The sequence below is a fragment of the Marmota monax genome, unplaced genomic scaffold (assembly GCF_021218885.2).
Source record: "Marmota monax isolate L192 unplaced genomic scaffold, Marmota_monax_Labrador192_F-V1.1 WCK01_AAM20220418_F8-fsc00002, whole genome shotgun sequence".
Lineage (NCBI taxonomy): Eukaryota > Metazoa > Chordata > Mammalia > Rodentia > Sciuridae > Marmota > Marmota monax.
Window position 1 is genome coordinate 7,830,543 of NW_026693571.1, and position 24,049 is coordinate 7,854,591.

At 35.6% G+C, this 24,049-nt stretch overlaps 1 protein-coding gene and 1 long non-coding RNA gene across 4 annotated transcripts in view; one reads left to right on the forward strand and one right to left on the reverse strand.

The window, feature by feature from the left end:
• The window catches only part of Enpep (glutamyl aminopeptidase), an 84,229-nt gene that overhangs the window by 32,133 nt on the left and 28,047 nt on the right, over nucleotides 1–24,049 (reverse strand). The window contains exons 5-11 of the mRNA XM_046458947.2: nucleotides 21,735–21,889; nucleotides 20,962–21,075; nucleotides 17,401–17,535; nucleotides 14,565–14,630; nucleotides 9,408–9,473; nucleotides 9,118–9,266; nucleotides 1,395–1,474 (exon numbers count right to left, since the gene is read on the reverse strand). Coding sequence (XP_046314903.1) covers nucleotides 1,395–1,474; nucleotides 9,118–9,266; nucleotides 9,408–9,473; nucleotides 14,565–14,630; nucleotides 17,401–17,535; nucleotides 20,962–21,075; nucleotides 21,735–21,889 — 765 coding nt within the window. The remainder of the gene's footprint in view (nucleotides 1–1,394; nucleotides 1,475–9,117; nucleotides 9,267–9,407; nucleotides 9,474–14,564; nucleotides 14,631–17,400; nucleotides 17,536–20,961; nucleotides 21,076–21,734; nucleotides 21,890–24,049) is intronic.
• On the forward strand, nucleotides 2,317–23,111 carry LOC124102545 (uncharacterized). 3 transcript variants are annotated; one of them, XR_006854891.2, is made up of 7 exons: nucleotides 2,317–3,217; nucleotides 3,993–4,087; nucleotides 5,153–5,238; nucleotides 8,268–8,324; nucleotides 10,522–10,598; nucleotides 18,054–18,201; nucleotides 22,515–23,109. It is a non-coding gene; the product is annotated as an uncharacterized LOC124102545 (long non-coding RNA). The 3 variants fall into 3 exon arrangements; XR_006854892.2 differs by having other exon boundaries at nucleotides 2,317–3,166; XR_009228139.1 differs by lacking the exon at nucleotides 18,054–18,201 and having other exon boundaries at nucleotides 22,515–23,111.

The window sequence follows — 24,049 nt, forward strand, 5'->3', positions numbered from 1 at the left end:
TTTTGGGATGTTATAGGCATATGCAGCTTTTTCACTGCTGTGACTAAAGGATCTGACCAGAGCAATTTTAAAGGAGGAAAAGTTTATTTGAGGGCTCATGGTTTCAGAGGTCTTAGTCCACAGAAGGCCAATTCTATTCCTGGGGGCTCTAAATGAGGCCCAACATCATGGCGGAAGAATATAGTAGAGGGAAGCAGCTAACATGACAAACAGAAAATGGAGAGACTTCCACTCTCCAGATACAAATATATACCCCAAAGCCACGCCCTAATTCCCACCTCCTCCAGCCACACCCTACCACTTCAGTTACCACTCAGTTAATCCCACTCAGGGGGATTAAGTCACTGATTGGGTTGAGACTTCAACTCAATCATTTCTCCTCTGAACCTTCCTGCGTTGTTTCACACATGAGCATTTGGGGAACAACTTATACCCAAACCATAACCACAGACAAATGATCTGCTTGGCCTTAAGAAGCCACAGGTGAAAGTGTATGCCCAGTGCTCTCCTGAGACCAAGTCCTGATGGAATGGAGCAAAGGACACAGTCTAGTTTGTCTTACGTAAGAATTGTTTTGAGTTGAGTGCAGTGACACATGCCTGTAAATCCAGAGACTCTGAAGGCTAAGACAGGAGAATCAGACGTTCAAGGCTAGCCTGAGGAATTTAGTGACAGCCCTGTCTCAAAATAATAAATAAAAAGGGCTGGGGATATAGTTTAGTGAAGGGCACTTGCCTAGCATGCAAGAGGCCCAGAGTTCAAACCCCAGGACTGCAAAATAAAAATAAAAGACAAGTTTTTAGACATAAAACAAGTACATCGGTAAAAGTATTAAAAGCAAGATTCTTCTGGGATTAGTGCTAAAACCTGTCTTATTTATTTATTTTTATTTTTTGGTGACGTGGAGGTCTATGATAATGTCTCCTTGTTTCTATATAACTTTAGAATTTTTCAAGTAAGAAAAAGACAAATCAATGGAGAGAACAAGAGATAAATTTTCAGAAAATGATTGGTCTAATTTAATGAGAACATTAAAAAAAAAACCCAAGCCTGCCACATAACATTTTAAGAAATTCAATGACTTACTTGTTTGATAAAAAGATAAAAATGGAAGAAAGGAAGAGAGAGAGAGAGGGAAAGATGAAGGGAAGGAAGCAAACTTATACTTTGATCTCCCAAGGCTGGGTATGTCAATCTCGGTAAATGATTAAAAAAAAAATCTCAAAGTAGAAAAGTCATTATTGCAGATAAAGATTTATAATCATCAATAAATTATTTAAGAGGTTTCTTTAAGCTAAAATTTATTTGATTTTCAGCTTATGGGTAACTCTCCACACTTAATTTAATGTAGAACACCAATTCAAAGAATAAATCAATCAATTGATAATATTTACCTTCTTTTTCTGACCTATTGTAGAAGGCACTGAGTGGTACATCATTTTCAGTCAATTTAATTGGAATATTCCATGTGTAACTAAAATTTTTAAAAGAGAAAAATTTAACTTTATTACTAAACGATAAAAAATCAAAAATAAAAATCAAGACAAACATGTTTTCCTTATATGATCATCCAATGTATAGTATGCAACCAATACAGTTAATAAATCATACTTTAGTAATAAAAATAGTTCAGGTAACTGCTCTCAATGTCTATAAATTTATGAACTGTGGAAATTTGCATCAAAAAATTATCCAAGAATGAAGATTATTATTCAATGAAGTGCTTTGAGGCTTTGAAATAAAGAAATTGCAGAAATTGTAGAAATATAACATATAATATTGAGCATCTGAATACATGATTATGTACACTTTATATTTGATGGCTTCTGTTAAGGAGCACAAAACATTGTTAAAATTCAAAAGGCAGTCTGTAAAATTCTGTTAAAGAAATACATTTTAGAAGTTAGATTGAAATTGTACCACCACCATAACCCGCCCCCCCCTTCAAAGTTTCATGCTCTTTTCTAAGTATCTCTTAGCTAGAATCATGAGAACACATGTGCTCTAAAGGGAAAAATTATCAGATGTTTCAGGGGTTTCCAATTGTTTTCCTTAGCTACTTGGTATGCAGAGGTAGCTTGTATTTGGATATAATATATTCCCAATATTTTAGTCTTGAAATATCAAAAAACAGATCATCAATGCCATTTGATTGTTCTCCTCTCAATCACAAATGCATCATCTCATGTATCTAGAGAGAATATGAATCTAGGTACCAATAGCTGGTTTGAATTGCTACTCAAAGTTGGTTTCTCTGTCAACATTCAATTCCTTAACAGAGAATTTGGATTTACATTTCTCCCATTTAGGATATAATAAAATTTGTCATTCAAGAATAGATTTTTGCTATCTATGTGAAAAAAGTAATCCTCTGCTTTATGTTATTGAAGTGTTTTAAAGGACTTTTTACTGGGTCCTTTGGAGTATTTTATTGCAGTGGAATTTTTGGCTATAAGTTTCATAAAACCAGTACATAAATTATTTCTGGGGTCCTATTGTGGACACAGCTTGATGCTTATCCCCTAGAAACCCAGATTCCAATGTGCTTTCTCTGGAAGCAACCAAAACCTATGTCTCTCTGTTAGAGGACTGTCCTCAAACTGCCTCAGCAGGAAAAACAGAAATTCCTGGGAATTTGCATTCTTCTGGAGCCACCCTTAGTTAACAATGACTGATTGGTATGGGTTGAAAGTTGAGAACCTTTCTTACCCCATCCATCAGGAACACGCTGGAACACTCTGAAGTGTTCTGCACAGGTTCCAGAAATTCTCTGCAGGACTGAGCCAGTTACTCTCCACAGGACTACTTCATACAGCACCTCTGCTGGACTGCCTTCCCTTCCTCTCCCTTCCCTGTCCCATGCCCACTGTGACCATCCTTCCTAGAGACACTTCCTAAGGAGTCATTTTCACTCACATGATCATCTCAGGGTTTGCTTTTATGGAAGCCATCCTAAGAGCCCTTGCAGCCTCTCAGAAGACAGGCATTGTTAAATAACCACATCCTACATATTTTGCTCTGTCGTTGCTCTGTTAATTTGATGCTGCCACGCAAACAAATATTTCTTCATCTTTCTCCAGTGCCAAACGTAACGGAAGTAACAGAGGATGCTGTGTTGGGATGTGCACAATGTGACTTCACATCTTGGCTATCACCCTAAAACATGGTCAGTAGGACTACACCATGCCTAAAACTGGACAGAAGCTATACTACCAAGGTCACGTATAAAAATATTTCCCTGGGCTGGGGTTGTGGCTCAGTGTAATGCACTCGCCTAGTACATGCGAGGTGCTGGGCTTGATCTTCAGCACCACATACAAATAAACAAATAAAATAAAGGTATTGTGTCCAACTACAACTAAAAAATAAAAAAAAAATATTGCCCTGAGGATTTTAAGATTATCCTAAGACAAAAATGAATACAATTTGGTAATTTTTAGTATCACACAATCTAACCTAATCTAAACTGAATAAAATAAGAGATTTGGGAATACAAAATGTCAAGAAATGAAAATTATATCATCTAAAATTTATGAGTATCAAGATTTGTTTTTTAAGTGTGTGATTAAGGTACCATGAAATGGGCTCCATCAATACTAAAAGTGGCCAATCTAGTTTTCTCCAAGGAAACTGACTTTAATTGCCCCCCCGAAAGACACACCCTTCTTCTGCCTGTTTACAATGGATGGACTTTCAAGGCAAGAAAACTTGTCAGGGCTGGGGTTGTAGCTCAGGGATAGAGAGCTTGCCTGGCATGTGTGAGGCCCTGGGTTCCATCCCTAGCACCGTATAAAACTAAATAAACAAAATAAAGTGTATAAAAAAAAAAGAAAGAAAGAAAACTTGCCTGCTGGAGACGTGGTAAGTGGCCCATTTGTAAGAGAAGGTTGCCGCCATAATGTTAAAGCAAAAGCCTACACATGGGTGGACCCTTTGAATTATAAAAGGTTCTGTTCAGTAAAAACTTTCCTCATTCTGGATTACTTAAATAGTGAGAAGCATACTTAGAAGAGGCCATTCATCTCACAGATCACCCAACAGGAACACATCTGACCAGAGAGAAGATGAACCTTGGGGTTGGAGAAAGGTACCATTTCTTTCTGGGTACATGATTTGATTTAAAAAAATAAATAAATAAAGTGAAAAAACAGTATTCTTATTTCTCAGGAGCTACTGATGATTTTTAACAAATATTCTCAACAGGGAAAAACCTATTTTCTAAGTTTCTTTTCCTATTCATGTATAACATCCCCTTGCTTTTGTTTTACAAAACTGGGACAAGTATGTTGATTTTTGATAAATAGTCACCAAAAATCATGCTTCTATGAATCCAAATGAAATAAAAATAGTATCTGAGAGTAGGAATTCAAGACAAATATTAGAGAAAAATGGGTTAAGATAGTTTCATACTCTTAAGTTTCATGAATAAAATTCAAGGATATATTGTAATTTATTGTAAAAAGTGATTTTATTCCTGATATATTTGGCTCACTTGGTAATAATTTTTTTGTTTTGTTTTGTTTTTGTGAAGAGGAATTTATAGCCAAAGAGTAGTTAAAATCCAATCAACACTGGTTGACTGTCTTTAGTTTAACAAGTCAGTGGACACGTGACAGGAGGAAACAATTATTGAGGAACTTTCACAATGGAACTTATTTTGCAAGAGAGAATGTTTTGTTTTTTGGTTTTTTTCCAGTGCAAGGGATCGAACCCAGGGCCTCACCCATGTTAGGCAAATGCTCTACCACTGAGTTTCATCTCCAGCCCAACAAGTTTTTCTTTCTTTCTTTTTTTTTCCCAAATATCCAAAGACTGTAGAAGTATTTAATATGACTAATCTAATTTACTAGAACATAAAACAGTAACTACAAAAGAAATAGTTCATAGTTTACAGAACCATCACAGAAACTGTTTTGTTGACTTTTGTCATTGAATTATCACCTGAAACTAAGTCAAATCTACATTTCAATCATGTATCATGAAGAGGAAAGAGTGAAAAATAAAGAGGTTTTCTCAATTTTAATCTTTCCCTTTTGAAATAAAAAGTAAAGAAGTGTACACATACACTCCCTCAGCGTCTTCATATTGGTGTAGGGTCTGGTATTTTCCTTGTGCTGGTGTGAACTATTGATTTTCAGAATTTGTGTTACAGTAAGACACCCAGCTTCTTGGAACCACGTTGTCTGTGACAGAGCTGAGCTCCTGTGGTTCCCGCACAGACTGATAATGGCCTACCAGGTGAGTGCCTCAGGCTTTTCCAGCCAGCACCTTAGAAATAGTTAATTTCATAATTCTGAGTGCTCTCCATTCTCTCATACCTTGGACAATTTTTGGCAATTTTAATTTTTTTAAATACCCGAGTGTGCTGTTAGTGTGACAATTCTCAAAGTCCCGAATTAAAAACAGAAAACAGGTTGTGGTATATGGATCGTAAAATGTGTCTATAAAGATCATTCATTCAGTTCTGTAGAAATGTGGCTATGACCATTGTCCTACAGGATGAGCACAATAGTCTAAAAAGAAGTTGTTCTCTGCAAATTCATCTGATTAAGTCACTTGCATATTATTTGTTTATTTACTGTAGTACTAGGGATTGAACTCAGGAGCGCTCACCACTGAAGGACACCCTCAGTCCTTTTAATTTTTTTTTTAATTTTGGGACGGGGTCTCTCTTGCACACTTGTGAGCCTCCTGCCTCAGTTGGAAATTATAGGTGTGCACCACTGTATCCGGCTGTTGTTTATTTTTTAATTGAAAATGTTGAACTGAAATCTTTGGAATATCTGCTACAACTTTCAGCCACAGCCACCCTCCTATAGGGTCTGGGCTCATCAATCCCAGTTGTCACATGAGTCATTCACTGCAATGTCATCTTATTTGGTCTCCCTGATTCCACTCATGTCCCCATAATGTAGCGAGAGAGGAACTTGGAAAAATGCAAATCTTGCCAATTGTCTCCTTAAAATCCTTGAATCTTCACACTGTTGTCCAAAATCTTTCATGTGGCCTGCATACCTGTCCCTGCCTTTCTCCCCACCTTCGTCTCCCACCACTTTTCCAGTTGCTGTGCTTCCAGTCTCTTGGAGCCAGACTGCCTTCTGTTCCGATCAAGGCGCTATCATTAACTTATTCAAGGTTATACACACGCGCAGTAAATGATAGCGCCTTGATCTCTGCTTCATTGTCCTCAACTGTTCTCATCAAACACATCTAAAGTGCTTAAAATAGTGCTGGCTACTTAGTCAAGGCTTAGTAAATGTTACACATTGTATTCACAAAGCTCCTTTTAAAACCTTTGAGGACTTCCTCCATATTATAGTTTATTTTACTCCCTTTGCACCAATTTGCTCACCTTCAATATTTCATCCTGGTAAAAAGATGTTTTCTGTGACCCCACCCTGGCCATCTCCATCCCTCTCTCCCAATTAATTCAGGCTCAGCCAATCAGTGGGCATGTACGACAAGAGAGAATAATTACCAAGAAACTTTCCCAAAGAAATCTTGTTTCACAAGAGAGAAATATTTTTAAATTTTAATATCAAACAGCTCCAACACTATTATAAATTTAGTAAATGTAATTTGCTAGAACATAAAATAGTAACTATGAAGGAACTGGTTCATAGTTATTAAACACTTTCCAAAATACTTTCTTCATAGCTTAAGATTCTCTCATTCTTCATGTTATTCTAATTGCTACTAACTAATTGAGCTCACCAAATGACTTATACAGGAATTATAAAATAATGCCAATGAAATCATTAAGAAAGAGAGCAGGAGGACGATTCTCTTCAGTGAGAATCAGGCAATGGAGATTGCAGGCCACCTGGGTGAGCATGAATTCAAATCCTCTTTACCCCAAGCAAATATTTCAAAGTTGCAAGAAGGGACAATAAAAATTAGAACTAGATGAAACCGGAACAATGTCCAGGGACCAGTGATAGGCTATGCAGCTCCTGTTCACCTAGTAACCTACCTAGGAGGGACTCAGCATGTTGAGCTGGCCAGGATGATATCCCCAAAATATTGTATACAGTTTGGGTGTCCTGAGAGTCTGATTTTTACCTTTCATTTGGAGGGGTGCTTGGCACCCCAGAAATGTATACAAAATAAGTTATGCAGAAATGCTCATATCATCAAGACTTTACAAGTTGAACTTGTGCAAATGGAATGAGTTTTGAGATCACTGGCTGTGAGGTACATGCTCTATCAACTTTTACACTCTTTGGAACATTTTTAAAAACCTAGCACATCAGAGAAAACAACACATTGGATTTGTAATATTAATTAAAATACTTAGAAATCCTGAACTCAGTATCCATGTTTCAATTGTCTAGAAAAATCTTGCTTGGTAAAGTTGAGGGTTTGATTTTTAACATGATGAAGAAATGTCACTCTAATTTGATAAACTGTATTTGTATTTTAAATTGTTAATTTCTAAAAATATATCAAATAATTTCAAAAAAGATCTATAAACCTTTAGGTGTTTGTATTTGGAAATTAGAAAATAATTTAATGAAACTGTAACTGGTAGTGTTTAGAAGAATTTGATTCTAAGTTTTTACACATGCTATACGCAAGAGAATTTGATTAAGTTTCTAAATGCTGCTTAAATGCTCAGAGAATTTGATTTGTGAAATTTGTACATAAACTCATTATTAATCACAAACTAGGAAACTGTTGAATAACCACAGTTTGCTTTCCATCCTCCCCACCCTGGCCTGCACCTTACTCAGGGTCTCCTTTTTTATTTTTATTTTTTAAAATATTTATTCTTTAGTTGTAGGTGGACACAATACCTTTATTTAATTTTTATGTGGTGCGAGGATCAAACTCAGTGCCCCACACATGCTAGGCGAGTGCTTTTCCTCTGAGCCACCACACCAGCCCCTAGCATCTCTCCTTTTAAGTGCTTCTGGTTTTAGTTCTGCATCCTAACTTTATTTATTTATTTTTGTTTAAACAATATGTATTAACTCATCCACTGGAGGGTGACTTGGTGCACTTATATTACTTTCTTTTCCATTCTCTTTTTAAAACTTAACAAAAAAAGTAAAATAAAATAAAATGGTTTTTAGTTTTCTATAGGTTACAATGTACCGCTAAATAATATACTCACTCCACCACTCTTGCTTCGTGAAGTTTTTGTTTTTACCACTTTCCTAACTGTTAAGCGAGGACAGCCCCTGGAGTGCTCTTGCTTAACAATCAGCTCTCAGAGGACAAAAGAGTATTTGCCCTTTTTCACATGATGCTCCCACTGTTTCCAGGGTTGAGCTACCAGAACAGCATCATGGACAACATGGGAAGAGACCTGCCACTACTGAGTAAGTAGCCCACACTCTCTTTCACTTTTTCTCCCTTTTCCACCTCCTCTCTTCTGTCAGGTATTTTTTCTGATTATAATGATAAGATAGGTTATATTTCCAATGTATTCTGCCACCATAACAACACTGTTACATGTTATCCATTGGTTGATTATAAAAGTTGAAAGCCAATAAATTACACTTATGAATCAATGCTATAGTCTGGGAGTCCTAATGAAATGGAAATGCTTAGCTCCACTGTTTTGGTTTACTTCTTTAGTAAACAGCCCTCTGCATTCTTGCCCTGGGGTCACAACCAGATTTCTTAGAGTTCCTTATAGAGAAAAGACTAGTAGTGGATGGAGAAAGTGGAGCGGCACAAGTCCTACTTCTAGATGTCATAAAAATTGTCCTACTTTCAGCTTGGCTTCTCACTCCTGCTGTGCATTCTTCATGCTGACACTGAGCCCAGACCCTGACTAGGGACAAGGAGATCCCTTTACTATCATCTAGCTGCATTTTCCTCAGTTGGTTTTCTGTCAGTATTTCTCCTTCTGCTTTTATTTCATAAAATTCTATGACGAATGTAGTCCCACCCATTTATTTTCCTTACTCTTAAGGGTTTATTGATTTTAAGTATATTCATTCCTCCATTCACTCATACCTTGGGAAGAGCAACATGTGCTCAGTCTACCATTTTGAACCTGGAGACCACCTGGCTATTTGAACACATTGAACATGTACTGGAGAGCAGTATCTAAGTAAATGACAAGTATTTCTGCCAAATTTCTACTTTTTTTCTGAAATGAATTACCCAAAATCTGAAGGTGGCTGGGAAGGATCAGCTCTTGAGTCCAACAGAAAACGCTTCTGTGTGACGCTTGTTTTATTCACATTTAGCACAGGATAACCCATCTGTCTAGTCCAGGTGTCCATTACCTCTCTCACCGGCTTCTCACTTGCCTAAGATAAAAAAAAAATAGAGAGAGATTAATTAATTTACAAACAAGGGAAGATAAAAAATAGAACAGTCAGGTAAAGAAATGATTAGTAAATCTTCTGTAAGTCAGAACAAGAAATACTTAGGGGTGTACTCCTCCTTACCTCTTCCAGTGCTTCCCAAAAATCTGAAGTCTTTGCATTCCTGAATTGGAATCTTTCCAAGTAAATCTGTATGTAAAAGATAACAAGTACTTTGGAAGTCAGTGCTGCCTTTTCGAGATTCTATAACATGATTTGAAGCCCTCCTCACAACTGCTCAATTCTGCCTCTATAACAAAAGCAACCACAGGCCATGTATAAATGAATGAGCATAGCTGTTCTCCAAAAAACACATATATGCACACTTATATTTGAATTCTATGTAATTTTCATGTTATGAAATATTCTATTTTGATTTTTTTAACCATTCTCAAATGTAGAAAGCCTTTTTACTTCACAAAACTTACAAAGTTGGGTGGTAGCCTGGATTTGAACAGTAGTTTGCTGACCTCTGCTCTAAGGAAATAAATGTATAGTCTTTTTAACAATAACAATAATAATGATGATGGATGGAGTGAGGAAATTATTAAATTTAAAGAATAAATCTTTATTCTTCAAATATTAACAAAATATGAATCTTTAAATAGAAGGTTCCCTCTTTGGGCTGTTCTGTTCACAAAACCTTTTCTGTATATGAATTTTCAGATCTAATGTGATAGAGCCCCAAAGAAAATTCCCAGTCTTCTCATCCCATATCTGGACACTGCTTGAGGTTCTGCAGGAAACTTTCTGAAGTTTCTTCTGTCCTGCTGCATCACTCCTTTACTTTTTTGAATTATTTCCCATTTAAAATGCAGATGTCTAAGCCTGACATGGTAGTTGCATGCTTGTACTCCCAGAGACTTGGAAGGCCAAGGCAGGAGGATCGCAAGTTTGAGGACAGCCTTACAATTTACTAAAATCCTGAGCAACTTAGTGAGACCCTGTTTCAAATAAAGAAAAAGAAAGAATGGAAGAAAGGAAGGGTTGGGAATATGACTCAGTGGTTAAGCACACTGGGTTTAATCCCCAATACCACTCCCTCCCCCCCCAAAAAAAACCCTAAAATGAAGAAATCTTAGATATAAATAGAAACTTCTTTAAAAAAAATTTTTTTTTTCCAAAGCTGGGATTGAACCCAGGGTGCTCTATCACTGAACCACATCCTCAGCCCTTTTTATTTTTTATTTTGAAACAGGGTCTCTCTAAGTTGCCTAGAATGGCCTCAAATTCAGGATCCTCTTGCCTCCGCTTCCTGAGTCTCTGGGATTACAGGTGGGTGCCACAGAATCTCTGGCTCCTTAGATGTTCTTCATGGTTAACTTGGTGCATATCATTTTCCCTCTTAAGTTGCTGTAAATTTTCAGTAGGTGCTGTACCTAAGTCACATTATCTTCTAAACTCCTCTTCAATCCAAGGACAGAGAAATTAAACAAGATTAGTAGGACCCCAGGAAGCCTGGGGGAGCACTAAGGCCCATTTGGAACATTGACTCCATTTAAATTCTTTTGATTAATTCACTTCTCAGCACTACCACCAGAGGGCAGGCAAAGGAAGAGAGAAGAAACTATCATTTTTAGGTATTGATTCCAGAGTATTGCACTAATCATTCATTATATCTTAAAAAAAATTGAATATTTGGTATACTACTATTTGGTATGTCTATGTGTTAATGACAATTTATATTGACGAGTATCTTTTTTAAATTAATTTAGGTTTTATTTGTATACTCACAAGGTCTTGAGCTTAGAAACAGGAAATCTTGGATCTAGAAGGGACTTTAAATATTACTTAGTACATTGCCCACATTTTTTAGATGAAGAAAACCACTCTGTTTAACTACCTGAGTGCCTAAAAAGGTGAAGAGATTTGCCTAAGATTACTATGAAGAGAATTCTGAATCATGGATCAGCATGTGTGGATTTTATCATGGTGGTTGTTATTTTTTTAATTGCAATTTATTGCTTCTCTAGAACTAGAGGCTGAATGAAAATTTATATAACACTATATGAAAAGGTATTAATTTTTATTTTGTTTTGATGACCACTTTTGAATATTCTGGTTGAAGAACTTTCCTTCTTCACCACAAATATTCACAATGTAGTCATTCCAGCTAAAGTTATGCAACAACCTAGGTCACAGTCCCTCATAAGATGACATTCGTGAGCACAGAAGGAAAGGAACAGTGTTTCTATTGCTAGTATTCCCAGAAGGAAAAGCACATGAGCACATTTTCCAGCTCAGCATTCTTGTCTTACCAGGGATACTATTAATACTACAAGAAAAATAAAGGACATAGTATCTTTCATTTTTTTTCCATAACCACATATTGTTACTAATGACCCATGATCTATTATTTTTAATAGACAAATTTTAATGATTTATCTATCAAAAATAATGAATGACTTTGCTTTTATTCCCCACACCATCTAAATATTTTGTTTCCTGAGGTTGGATTTGGGGGGCATGATAAGCTTGAAAGAGAACAGATATCTGCCATTCCCAGATTCATCACCACCAGGTTAACTAATGCAGCCACTTCTGACAGAGAATCAGTATCTGTAAGGAAAAGAGCAGTAACTCCAGTCTGACAGACTGTGGGACTTCCGGGCAACAATCATAGTGTGGTGATTGCAATTCAAGGAGTCTATTTTTCAGGTGCCTGAACTATGTGAAAGAATGTCCCAGCTGGTCTGAGAGCTTACTCAATGTGGAATATATTGATCATATGCTATTTTTAGATATTAGCTAGTATTTGAGAGAAAAAGATAAATATTTTAGTGGTTCTTTTTATAAATTCATTTCATAGCACTATAATGGTATGAAAAATTAATATCTATTCATGCCAGTTAGGTTTTAGCACTACATATGATCATAGTTAAGTTAAAGGAAGATTTTAACTTGAGAAATGTTAGTTTGGGACAACTTTTTAAATTAATGATAATAGATATTAGGTTAAAGGAAATGTGTATTATTGAATTATTAGTTTAGCTATTTGTTTTTAAGGACTTTTTTTTGGCCCTTCTCTAAATAAGTGAATAAGAAAGATCAGCTCTAAAGTCAGTCTTTGAAGTCAGATCTGAAGATGTGTGAATGTGTGATTTATTAGTGAAAAAATGTGTGGTTTATTAGTGAAAATTTAGAATGAAATTTTAAATTTTAAATGAAAATGATTTAGAATGAAAGCTCTGCAAATGGAATTTTAACACCATTTTTGAAAATGAAATTTCTTTTTTATTTCTGTGCTCTACAATGTTATTTATTATAGACTATTCACTCATTCATTCAACAAACATCTTCTGGATCACCTAGTATGTGTAACATTTTCTACTAGGCATTGGAGAATATGCAAAGATGTTGAAGAGAGAGTTCCTCTATAGGGTGCTCACAATGAGGGAAGATGAGATGAAATTTGAGTCTGAGCCAGGTGTGGTGGTGCACACCTGTAATCCCAGCAGTTCAGGAGGCTGAGGCAGGAGAATTGCAAGTTCAAAGCCAGCCTCAGCAATTTAGTGAGGCCCTAAACAACTTAGCAAGACCCTGTTACATAATTAAAAAATAAAAAGGCCCAGGGATATGGCTCAGTGATTAAAAGCCCCCCACCCCCAGGTTAAAAAAAAATTGAGTTTGATGGAAAAGTTACAAGATGTTCTCATGTGCATGTAAGCTCACACGTACAGCTTCTCCCTTTGCATCTCACGTCCACACAGAATATTTTATTAATGAACAAAACTACTAAAAAAATACAGTAGTGCACTCCCTAAATATTTCCTAAATCTTAGTCTTATTTGTTACTTTAATAGTCACTTGAGAATCTTAATATTGGTCTGGAGGGGCTTGCTTCCTTTTGAGTATCATAGGATTAAGTTCCATGTGAGAAGAGATGGCCATAGTGAGAGCTTTAGGAATGGAGGCATTGTCCTGGGGAATCACATCCCCAAAAGGAACTGGTCCTCCATGTGAGAGTTAGTGGGGGCTCTGCTCCAACCTGTCTTCTATTTCTGCTTTATGGGTTGGATGTCCACACTGTTCCCTGTAACTACCTGGGTTATCACAGTAGGGAGTTTGGAGAAGGAAGAGGTAGGAACAGTTTTCCTTTTCTAGGCTGGGAGGGGACCAATCTGTAGATAGGGCAATTATGGGGACACATTATAATGACTTTAATGATACATATTATAAAACACCAACCATGAGACAATTGGATAAAAGTCTGCAAGAAAAACAAAACTGAAACCAGATCATCCACTGGAAAATATGCTTAAGTGGGATGTGTGAAAAATTTAAATTTAGAAAGATTTTTAAAATTTCCCTTTCTGAAAGGAAGCTGGTCTTCTTTATTTATTGATTCCATCATAAAAAAATGATATTTTGGGCTGGGGATGTAGCTCAATCAGTAACGTGCTTGCCTGGCATGCACAGGGCGCTGGGTTAGATCCTCAGCACCACATAAAAATAAAGATGTTGTGTCCACTGAAAACTAAAAAATAAATAAATATTTAAAAAATTCTCTCTCTCTATTTCTTTAAAAAAAAAGATATTTTAATTAATTACTTTCCAATCCAATCATAAGGAAAAAGTCTTATACTCACTGTAAAGGGAAGACCCTTACAGATAGATTTAAATTTTCATATCATATTACTATTGAATGACTGTGTTCCCCTGAAATTCGTATGCTGAACCCAATTCTCAATGTGATGGTATTTAGAAGCAGGGCCTTTGTAAGGTATTCCTATTTAGATGAGGTACTGAGGGTGAGACCCTATTGATGATATTATTGTTCTTACAAAAGACACCACAGTGCTTCTTCTTTGTCATGTAAGGCCACTGCAAGAAGGTGGCCATCTGCAAGACAGGAAGAGGACCCTCACCAGAATTAAATTGGCCAGCATCTTGATTCTTGGACTTTCATTCTCCAATACTGAGAGAAAATAAATTTCTTTTGTTTGAGCCATCAAGACTAATTTGCTATGGAATCGAGAGCTGGCTAGAGCACATGTAAAGTGTATCAAAGATAACTAAGCTGTTTAAACTTCTCCATGAAACTTCTGGAACTTGATAATTTAGATACAATATAGGCATTTAACTGGATGTAAAATAACCTTTTATCTTTTGCCATACTGTCTATCCCTGAGTAAGGAAAATGAAAAAGGAATTATCATTAATGAGCAACATTTCTTAACATTCATCAGTCACAGATCAGTGTAGCTTACTTTCAATACCACTTAAAGTAATAAATCATACCTGACATCCTCTTTGAAATTTATCTGGTGTTATCCAGTCTTCAAGCATTCTAAGAATAGAAGCTCCCTATGATGGGAAAAGAAGTGACAAATAAAACTAATAAAGATTATATAGAGAAATATCAGTTATCACTACTGTGGCTGGTATTTCAACATCATATTTGTGAGATTATTTATTGAAGATGATTCTATTAAATTATATGGTTCTAGATTTTAGGATAAAATTCCATTTTGTACACCCTAGTATCTATGTTTCTAAAATAACCAAAAGGTAAAGAAATTGCTAAAATGGCCCTCACTTCAGTGACTTACCGTTCCAATGATTATTGCACTTCTCCAAATGAACCAGCAGATGGAGCTTTGTAAATGAAAGAAACTGTCTAAAGATCAGGGTCTTTGATGAATGAAGAAAGAGTTCAGTGTAAAATTCTCACAAATTATAAAATGTATCTCCATGCAGGAAAAAATATATTGTATTTATCAGAGGGACGTAGAGAGTTGAAGATTTATCTGATCAATTTAATATGAATAGTATATAATTTAGATTTAAAAAATCTTCCTCTGTAAAAGTAGTTTATCTATGTGGTTTTCTTTTGTCTGAATAATCTGATGAATACCTGTTTTCTACTTTCCTTTCACATGTTATAAGATTTATATTAAGATACACTATTTATAAGATTTTTAAATAAATTTTTGAGTAATTGACCAGAAAAACATTGCCTCCCCTACTTAGTAATTTTTACCATACTTTAGCAAGCATTTTAAATTGTTTTCAGACATAGTGAAAAAGCTATTATGTCATAGAAACATATTTATTTATTTTTGCCCTAATATCTTAAGTCCTGGGTATACTTATGACTCTGGGTGTTTGAAACTTGTTCTAACGTCTCCCATGGGAGTTAATGAAATAGACTGTTAAGTAAATAAGAAATTTTCATTTTAACAGAAAGATAAAAAGAATCATTGATAATATGAAGGAAAAAGAATTAAAGAAGACTAAAAAAGACACCATAGGAATAATATGAGAAGGAAAGCCAAAACATATGATGCTATAAATTTCAAATACTAAAACATAGTTTTTTTTCACTTAAGTCAAGTTTAATAAGTATTTATTTCAATAATTATGATATAAATAAATAAAACTATATTTTAGGCATCACTTAAAATAACAAATGCTGGTCATGATGATGCATGCTTACAATCCCAGTGGCTCAGGAGGCTGAGGCAGGAGGATAGTGAGTTCAAAGCCAGACTCAGCAATTTATCAAGGTCCTACGCAACTTAGTGAGACCCAATCTCAAAATAAAACATAAAAAGGTCTTGGGGGGCTGGGGTTTTGGCTCAGTGGTAGAGCTCTCTCCTAGCATGTGCAAGCGCTAGGTTTGATCCTTAGCACCACATAAAAATAAATAAAATAAAGGTATTGTGCCCAACTACAACTAAAAATACATATATATATATATATATATATATATATATATATATATATGTGTGTGTGTGTGTGTGTGTGTGTGTGTGTGTGTATTTTTAAAGGTCTTGGATGTGACTCAGTGGTTCAGCACCCCTGAGTTCAGTCCTTGGTACAAAAAATCAATGCCCCCCCCAAAAAAAAAACCCAAACCAAACTGTATTACTTTGCAGTAGTTTTTGAGTAACTTAATGTAGTGGGTAAACCATAAGAAACCAGAGTGGAAAATTACAAAAATAAAGTTTTAAATGATGTGACATATAGGAATGGGATATGTCTGAAGGAGAAACTGCAGGAGCTATTGTGGGAGAGAACAGGTAGCACAAAACTTTGGCTTATAGATTTTCAGCAGTGTTTCATACAAGTTTTATTGGATAAGAATTCCTCATTTATAAAATGCTACAAGTCATCTTTAAATTTTATCTAAAAATGGATAAGAATATTTCCTTCTAACTGATTTAGATTTAAGTTTACTGGGAGCATTAAAGGATTCTACTAGAAAAAGTGCCCACATATATGGGATTCCTCACTGACAGACCACATAGCAGAAAAGTAAGATATACTGCCTTTAAAACAATTTTAAATTTGATGTTTAAAGACTAAATATTTGGGACTGGGATTGTGGCTCAGTGCTAGAGCACTCGCCTATGATGCATGGGGCACTGGGTTTGATCCTGAGCACCACATAAATGTAAAATATTGTGTCCACCTAAAACTAAAAAATAAATATTTTTTAAAAAAGACTAAATGTTTGCTGGGCATGGTGGCACATGCCTGTAATCCCAGAGGCTCAGGAGGCTGAGGCAGAAGAATCGTGAGTTCAAAGCCAGCCTCAGCAACTTAGCAAAACCCTATCTAAAAATCAAATATAAAAAAGGGCTGAGGTGGGCTGGGGTTGTGGCTCAGAGGTAGAGAGCTCGCCTAGTATATGTGAGGCACTGGGTTTGATCCTCAGCACCACATAAGGTAAAATAGACATTGTGTTCACCTATTACTAAAAAATAAATATTTTTTTTTAAAAAAGGCTGAGGATGTCTCTCAGTGGTTAAGTGTCCCTAGATTCAATTCCTGATACAAAAAAAAAAAAAAAGACTAAATGTTCAATTATCAGAATGAAAGCAGGAAGCAGGTACAAGCACAAATGAAAAGAGAAAAATTCAAACACTGAATTCAAAAATCCTGAGGCAATGCCCAGTTATCATTATCTTGATCTTTAAGCAACCAGATTATAAAATGTAACTGTTAAATTACTATTAGTTATAAAAATCAGAGCCCACTTGGTATACTACCATTCTTACCATTTTTAGCCTCTACTTGAAAGAAAAGTCAGTAAACAGGAAGATTTCAAAGCAATGCCACAGTTCCCCACCTTGCTATAGGATATTCCATCAAAAACAGATGTTATTTCATCAGGGGTTGTCACGGTGACGACTATTGGGTGTGAAGACATTAAAGAATCTTCCTCTTGTACAGGTAATACATCTTCAAGTAATATCTGGTCACGCTGAAATGACAGAACGAGCCAAAGAAATAGAGCACTTCCTTTAGACTGGTGCACATTTTGTAATACCATATGTAATAAAAGTTGAGAGAAAATTAATATAAATTACTCAAATTATTTGAAACAAACAGTAGGCCTTCAAATTAGTCATATTTTGCACTGATTGATCTGTACTGATTTAATTTCCTTCTTCTATTTATAACTGCTTTGACTTCATTCTCCTATAAACAGGCCAAAAAGACAAAAATGGGTATGATTTCTGTTTTACCACTTCTGTGTGACTTTTGGACTATTCCAAACTTTTTAAGCCCCATAGCCACATCTGTGCAATGGGAGCAGTGACATCATTTCATGAGTTTGTTCTGAGAATTAAGTAAAGTAGCATGTCAATCTGCTGAAGCTGAGGTTCAGTTTTTATTTCCTGTGAATTTGTCCTTGGAATTTGGATAACTTATAATTAATAAAAAACAACTAGCTTATTCTTCAGTTCTTATAATCACTTCTCATTTTGTGTTTCTCAGCAAAACAGAGTGGTCGAGAGGCCTAAAAGTATAGCCCAACTTCACTGGTTCTAAGCTATCTTTAAGCAAGTTCCCTCCCTCACTAGACAGGGGTAATAATGGCATCTTCTTTGTGGACTTGTGCACAGGATTGAAGATATAATTCATGGTAAGCACTTGACATAGATCCTGGCATGAAAGGAAAACTAACACCTTAGCTGCTATTATGATTTTATTTCTTAAAGAATAAGAATCTGAACTTTAACTTTGTTAAGTCATTAGTAATTTAAAAATCAGAAACTTTATTGAGCCTACTTAATTTAAAATATTTCCCAAAGGGGAGCATGGCATATTTGTTGACATTTTCCAATTTTATGGTGTCTATTTATAATAGGCAAGGTACTGCTGTCAAATGATGACTGCTAGTTAAGTTTAATTTTGACTTGGATTTTGATTTTTGTACATATAGGCAGTTTGCATAGAAAGAATCCTGTTCTCAGTATCTGGAAATTGGACTGCAGTCTTAGCTTCAATATCTATTGTCTATGTGAAAGCTCATGTGAACTTCCTAGCCCTCAGAGTTTTTTCACTGATGAAAGGAGGTTCTACAATGCAACTCAAGACTACACTGAGCTTTCATCTCACTCCAGTCAGAATGGCAGTCAAGAATACAAACAAAAACAAAAATACGAACAACAGTAAATTCTGGAGAGGATATGGAGAAAACGGAACACTTTTATGCTGTTGGTGGGATTGTAAAAAGTATAACCACTATGGAAATCAGTATGGAGGTTTCTCAAAAGACTAGGCATGGAACCACCATAGACCCAGATACAGCACTCCACAGTATTCATTCCAAAGAACTGAAGTCATCGTACTATAGTGATACATGCAAACTCATGTTTACAGCAGCACAATTTACAATAGCCAAGTATCATGAAATCAGCCTCAGTATCCATCAACAGATGACTGGTTAAAGAAAATGTGGTATATATACACAAGGAAGTTTATTCAGCTATACAGAATGAAAGTATGTCATCTACACAAATATGAAGGAAACCTGAGAACATTGTGTTAAATGAAAAAAGCCAAATTCAGAAGGTCAAGGGTCACATGTCTTCTCTCATATGTGTAAATTAGAGGGGAAAAAGGAAAGGAAATGTGGAAGGGTTGCGGTTCAAGAAATTTGAAGGGAAATCAGTAGAGTAGAGGAAAGGGATTGGTAGAGGAAGGAGGGAGGGAAAGGGGAAATATTGGGGAACAATATTGGCCAAATTACACTGTTACATTGTGTACATGTACGAATATATAACAATGAATCCCACGATTATGTACAACTATAATGAACCAATAAAAATATGGAAAACAAAGAAAAAGAAAGCTTAGATTAAAAAAAAAACAAAGAAATAAGGCTTAACTATTGTGATACTATAAAGTTCTCTCACAAAACATTTCTCTTTATCTGACCCCTTCACCAATAAGACTTTGAATTAGGAACTCATTAAGGGCTTAGAATACATTTTGTTTATTTTTGGGTCCTCTCTAGTTTTCCTAAATGAAGAATAAATGAATGGATGAAGGAACAGATAAACTGTGAATATATTATACAGTATGATTAAATTTTTTTTGAAATTTCAAGATCTGAATACCAAATCTTTCTGGAATTTTATCAGTGTTCTTGAAACAAACATTGAAACTAAAATATCAGACACTATTCAAACATAATTTTTTTACAACAGTTTGATATAAGAAGGGCATTGGATTCCTTTGAAAGAAGGCTGAAATGATTTTCTATTTATGTAGTTTATTTTCAATAAATTATAAAATCATACATTTTCAGTGTAGATGAGTGGTTCTCATCTACTCCAGGAAATTTTTTGTCCTCAGGTGCCATTTGGAAGTATATGAGGACATTTTTTGGTTGTCACAACTGGGGCAAGATGGGTACAAGAATTATCTTGTCCCTGATGTCAACAGTTCCATGGATAAAAAATCATGATATAGATTAAAAATTTTAAAAAGCAATAATTGCCAATTAGATTTTTTACTTTTTTAAAGCAGATTAGGGAAATGGCAAGGGTTTCAGGCATTTATATTTTTAGTTCTTCCCAGTAGAGGGCAGTATTCTACATCAAACACAATCTCCTAATTCTACTCCCACATTTACATCTCTGTGGACACACACATTCATAGGTACAATCAGATAAGAATACTAACACCATCTAAATATAAATACAAAGTACAGCTAAGTTTTCTAAAACAAACAAACAAAAAATCTATAGAGTTTACATGGGTATTTTTTTTCCAGGTCCCTCAGGGGTACACTTTAGGTTAATAGTCAATATATGTATATTCTGGAAGCTTTTAAAGCTTCTAAGATAGAAAACAATGTGCTTATTGAACACTGAAGAGAGAACTAAGGAGAGCTTATGTAACTTGCTCAAGGTCACATTTCTGTCATGAATCTAAGAAATGATGTGTCTGAGATTTGAACTTGTAGCTAACTACTAAGTTTATTCTTTTATCTCTTCACCACACTATTAGAGCACCCTGTCTAAGGTAAATAGTTTGCAAAATAAGACAGACATTTTTCAAAGGGCTAGCACGTAGATACTTCTTGAACATAGGGTGGCCATTTTCTATGCTGGCTGTCTTTTTATTCATTTTTTCCTGCCTCAACATGTATTTTTAAGTGATTCTCTCAAAGATATACTCAAGGATATCTCTCAGGGATATCTGATGTGGTGGTCAGTTGCCTTGTAGGGACCAGGCATTGGCTTTAAGCATAGTTCTCTGGAAGCCAGCTGGCTCCACCCTATTCTCACAATGAACTTCCCAAGCACATTACCCTTGGATCCCAACACTGGCCCATTATCGTGCTTTGCATAATGAGAAGAAGAGATCTGGAATGCATGTGCTCTGGGCTCACCATTTGCCACTCTTTTTCTGCATGGTCTACTCCCAGGAATTCAAAGAAAGAAGCAAATCCTTCATTCAGCCACAAGTCTTCCCACCAGTCCATGGTTACAATATTTCCAAACCACTGAAATGATAAGCAATAGAGTTCAATTCTTCTTATGGTAGAAGAGACTAGAAAAATTCAAAACAGTTAGTTATCCATCTAAATTTTGACACCGTGACAGAGAAGTGGCAAGCACTGTATTTATTTCCTGCTTTACTTATCCGGATCTTTAAATGATATTAAATTCTCCTTGCCTTATTACCTTTATTTAGATATTACTGAGAATCTATAAAGTTATAGGAAGGCCTGTGCATTTACCAATGGCAAAATACTTTTTTTAAAGTTTCTTTATGGTTAAATACGTATTAGCACTAAGAATGGTCTTCATGCAGGATTTTCTGAATCAGCTATTTTTTATTTGCTAAGTCATAGATAATTTGAATTAGTCCTATGGTTTTAAGTCTGTTTCAAAAGCAAGTTGAGCCACATGTGGTGGCGCATGCCTATAATCCCAGCAGCTTGGGAAGCCGAGACAGGAGGATTGTGGGTTCAAAGCAAGCCTCAGCAATGGCGAGGCGCTAAGCAACTCAGTAAGACCCTGTCTCTAAATAAAACACAAAACAGGGCTGGGCTGGGAATGTGGCTCAGTGGTTGAGTGCCCCTGACTTCAATCCCTAGTAACCGAAAAAAAAAAAAAAAAAAAAAAGAAAGTTGACTTGATGCCAATATCCCATGCACACCTGATGCACAAGTTCGTGGGAAATCACAGTGGCCACCCTCTGTTGGTTGGATGAGGCTGATTCCTGAGGATCATAAAGCAGGTTTGTTTCTCTGTAAGTGACAAGTCCCCAGTTCTCCATGGCACCAGTGCCGAAGTCTGGAATAGCGATTTTATCTATGGAAAAAAAAAGACTCCAGTGAGAAATGCATTCTTTCCATTTGTTCATAGCATTTCTTACCAAATTCAGTTCTTTGGATGAATGTTTTGTAAAAATCTAAAAATAATTTCTTAGAGTGAGAAACAGTAATGGTTTATTCAAACATTTTGGTCTTAAAGCTTCCAGGGAGTTTTTCCTTTTGGCTCTAAGATAGCAACGTGTCTTTTTTTTTTTTTTTCCTAAAAAGAAGAATACTCATGACTTCTTTTTTCAAGGCTTTATAATTTTATGTCTTTTGTCACTCTCTATATGTACTTTCTTTATATTAGGTTTCTCCCCCCTCCATGATTTTCACTTATTTTATGAAAAGCATCTGTTTTGAGGATAAGCTGTGAAGAGAAAGAGAATAGAGAGTCTTCAAATCAGGACTGAGAAATAAAGAGTGGCTAAGGGCACAGAAATAAATCTCTAACCAAGAATAGAGAATAATAGAGAATACGAAACTTCCTTTCCCCTTTAACTCTATACAGTTTGAGGTCCACCTGATTCTCCATCAATCTAATAGCTTACTATCTACTTAGGTGTATTAAATAAGTTGGAGAATCATGGAATTGGTTATATTCTCTCTTCCTTCTCTTCCAGGTCTAAAGTGTCGGATTTTGTGAGGAGTTCCTATTCTTTATGTTTGCTGAGGCTGATAATAGACCTAATACCTGGAAAAAGGAGGAAGCCTCAAGCAGCTAAATCCCCAAATAGAAAATGCTCAGTTGATTAGTGGAAAATACAGATTCCCTGGTCAATGAACCATAATCAGCATGTAATTTTTCATTACATAGAATTTAAATGAGGGACAAAAGTGGAAATAAACTGAAGTTTTCATCTAATATGTAAGAAAAGCCCTTTCTTGTTATATTGTATAAAGGTGCAGATATGATGGCGAATCTCACTGTTATGTATGATTATGGTGCACCAATAAAAAGATCCTGAAAAACAAACAAGACAAAGAAAAGCCCTTTATTTCTGGTTAAAATAAAGATTTCTGAAGCATAAAGCTTTTCAAAAAGGGATATATCTTAAGTGGAGGTCAAGATACAGTAATAGTTTTCTTTACTTTTTAGGTTTTATTGTTTTGTCATAAGATTATCCCTGGGGGAGGAAGAGCATGAGAAGAAGATTAACATTAAACAGGGACGAGAGGTGGGAGGGAAAGGGAGAGAGAAGGGAAATTGCATGGAAATGGAAGGAGACCCTCATGGTTATACAAAATTACATACAAGAGGAAGTGAGGGGAAAGGGAAAAAAAAAAAAAACAAGGGGGAGAAATGAATTACAGTAGATGGGGTAGAGAGAGAAGATGGGAGGGGAGGGGAGGGGAGGGGGGATAGTAGAGGATAGGAAAGGCAGCAGAATACAACAGACACTAGTATGGCAATATGTAAAAAAGTGGATGTGTAACCGTTGTGATTCTGCAATCTGTATACGGGGTAAAAATGGGAGTTCATAACCCACTTGAATCAAAGTGTGAAGTATGATATGTCAAGAACTATGTAATGTTTTGAACAACCAACAATAAAAATTAAAAAAAAAAGAATATCCCTGAAAGGATGGAGCAGTATCTCTACCAAGTGCTGATATTTTTCAAAATATTGTGAAGTGTAATTTGCATGTTATCACTGAATAAAATTTTTTGGTAATATCATGTCTGGTTGAGTATTGGAATTATAATTAAATAACACTATAATTATAATTAAATAGCACAAGTATGTTTAACTTTTGGAGTGTAATGAGTGTAGAAGTTACTTCTATGATGCTGTTAATTCTGAAAGGGTTAAAAATGTTCATAAAAGATTATAAAGAAGGAACAAGAGAAGGAGGAAGAAAGGAGAAGAGCCAGAGAAATTCACCAGAGTTCCACTTCCCAGGTTACATCTGGGCAGTACAAGTGAGATAAAGGGTGTGTGTGTGTGGGGGGGGGGGGAATCCTTTGAATTCAGGTGCTTCATATTTTATTAATTATTCTTCTGACTTGGATGAAAATTTGCTTCTCTTTTTGTCTTCTTCTGTAATCACTGTTAAGCAATAAAAAAAAAATGGGAACTGTTTCCACTGGAAAAAAAAAATACAAACTTGCTCCCAGCCATAGCTATTCTCATGTAGGAAATTTGTCATTCGAGTTG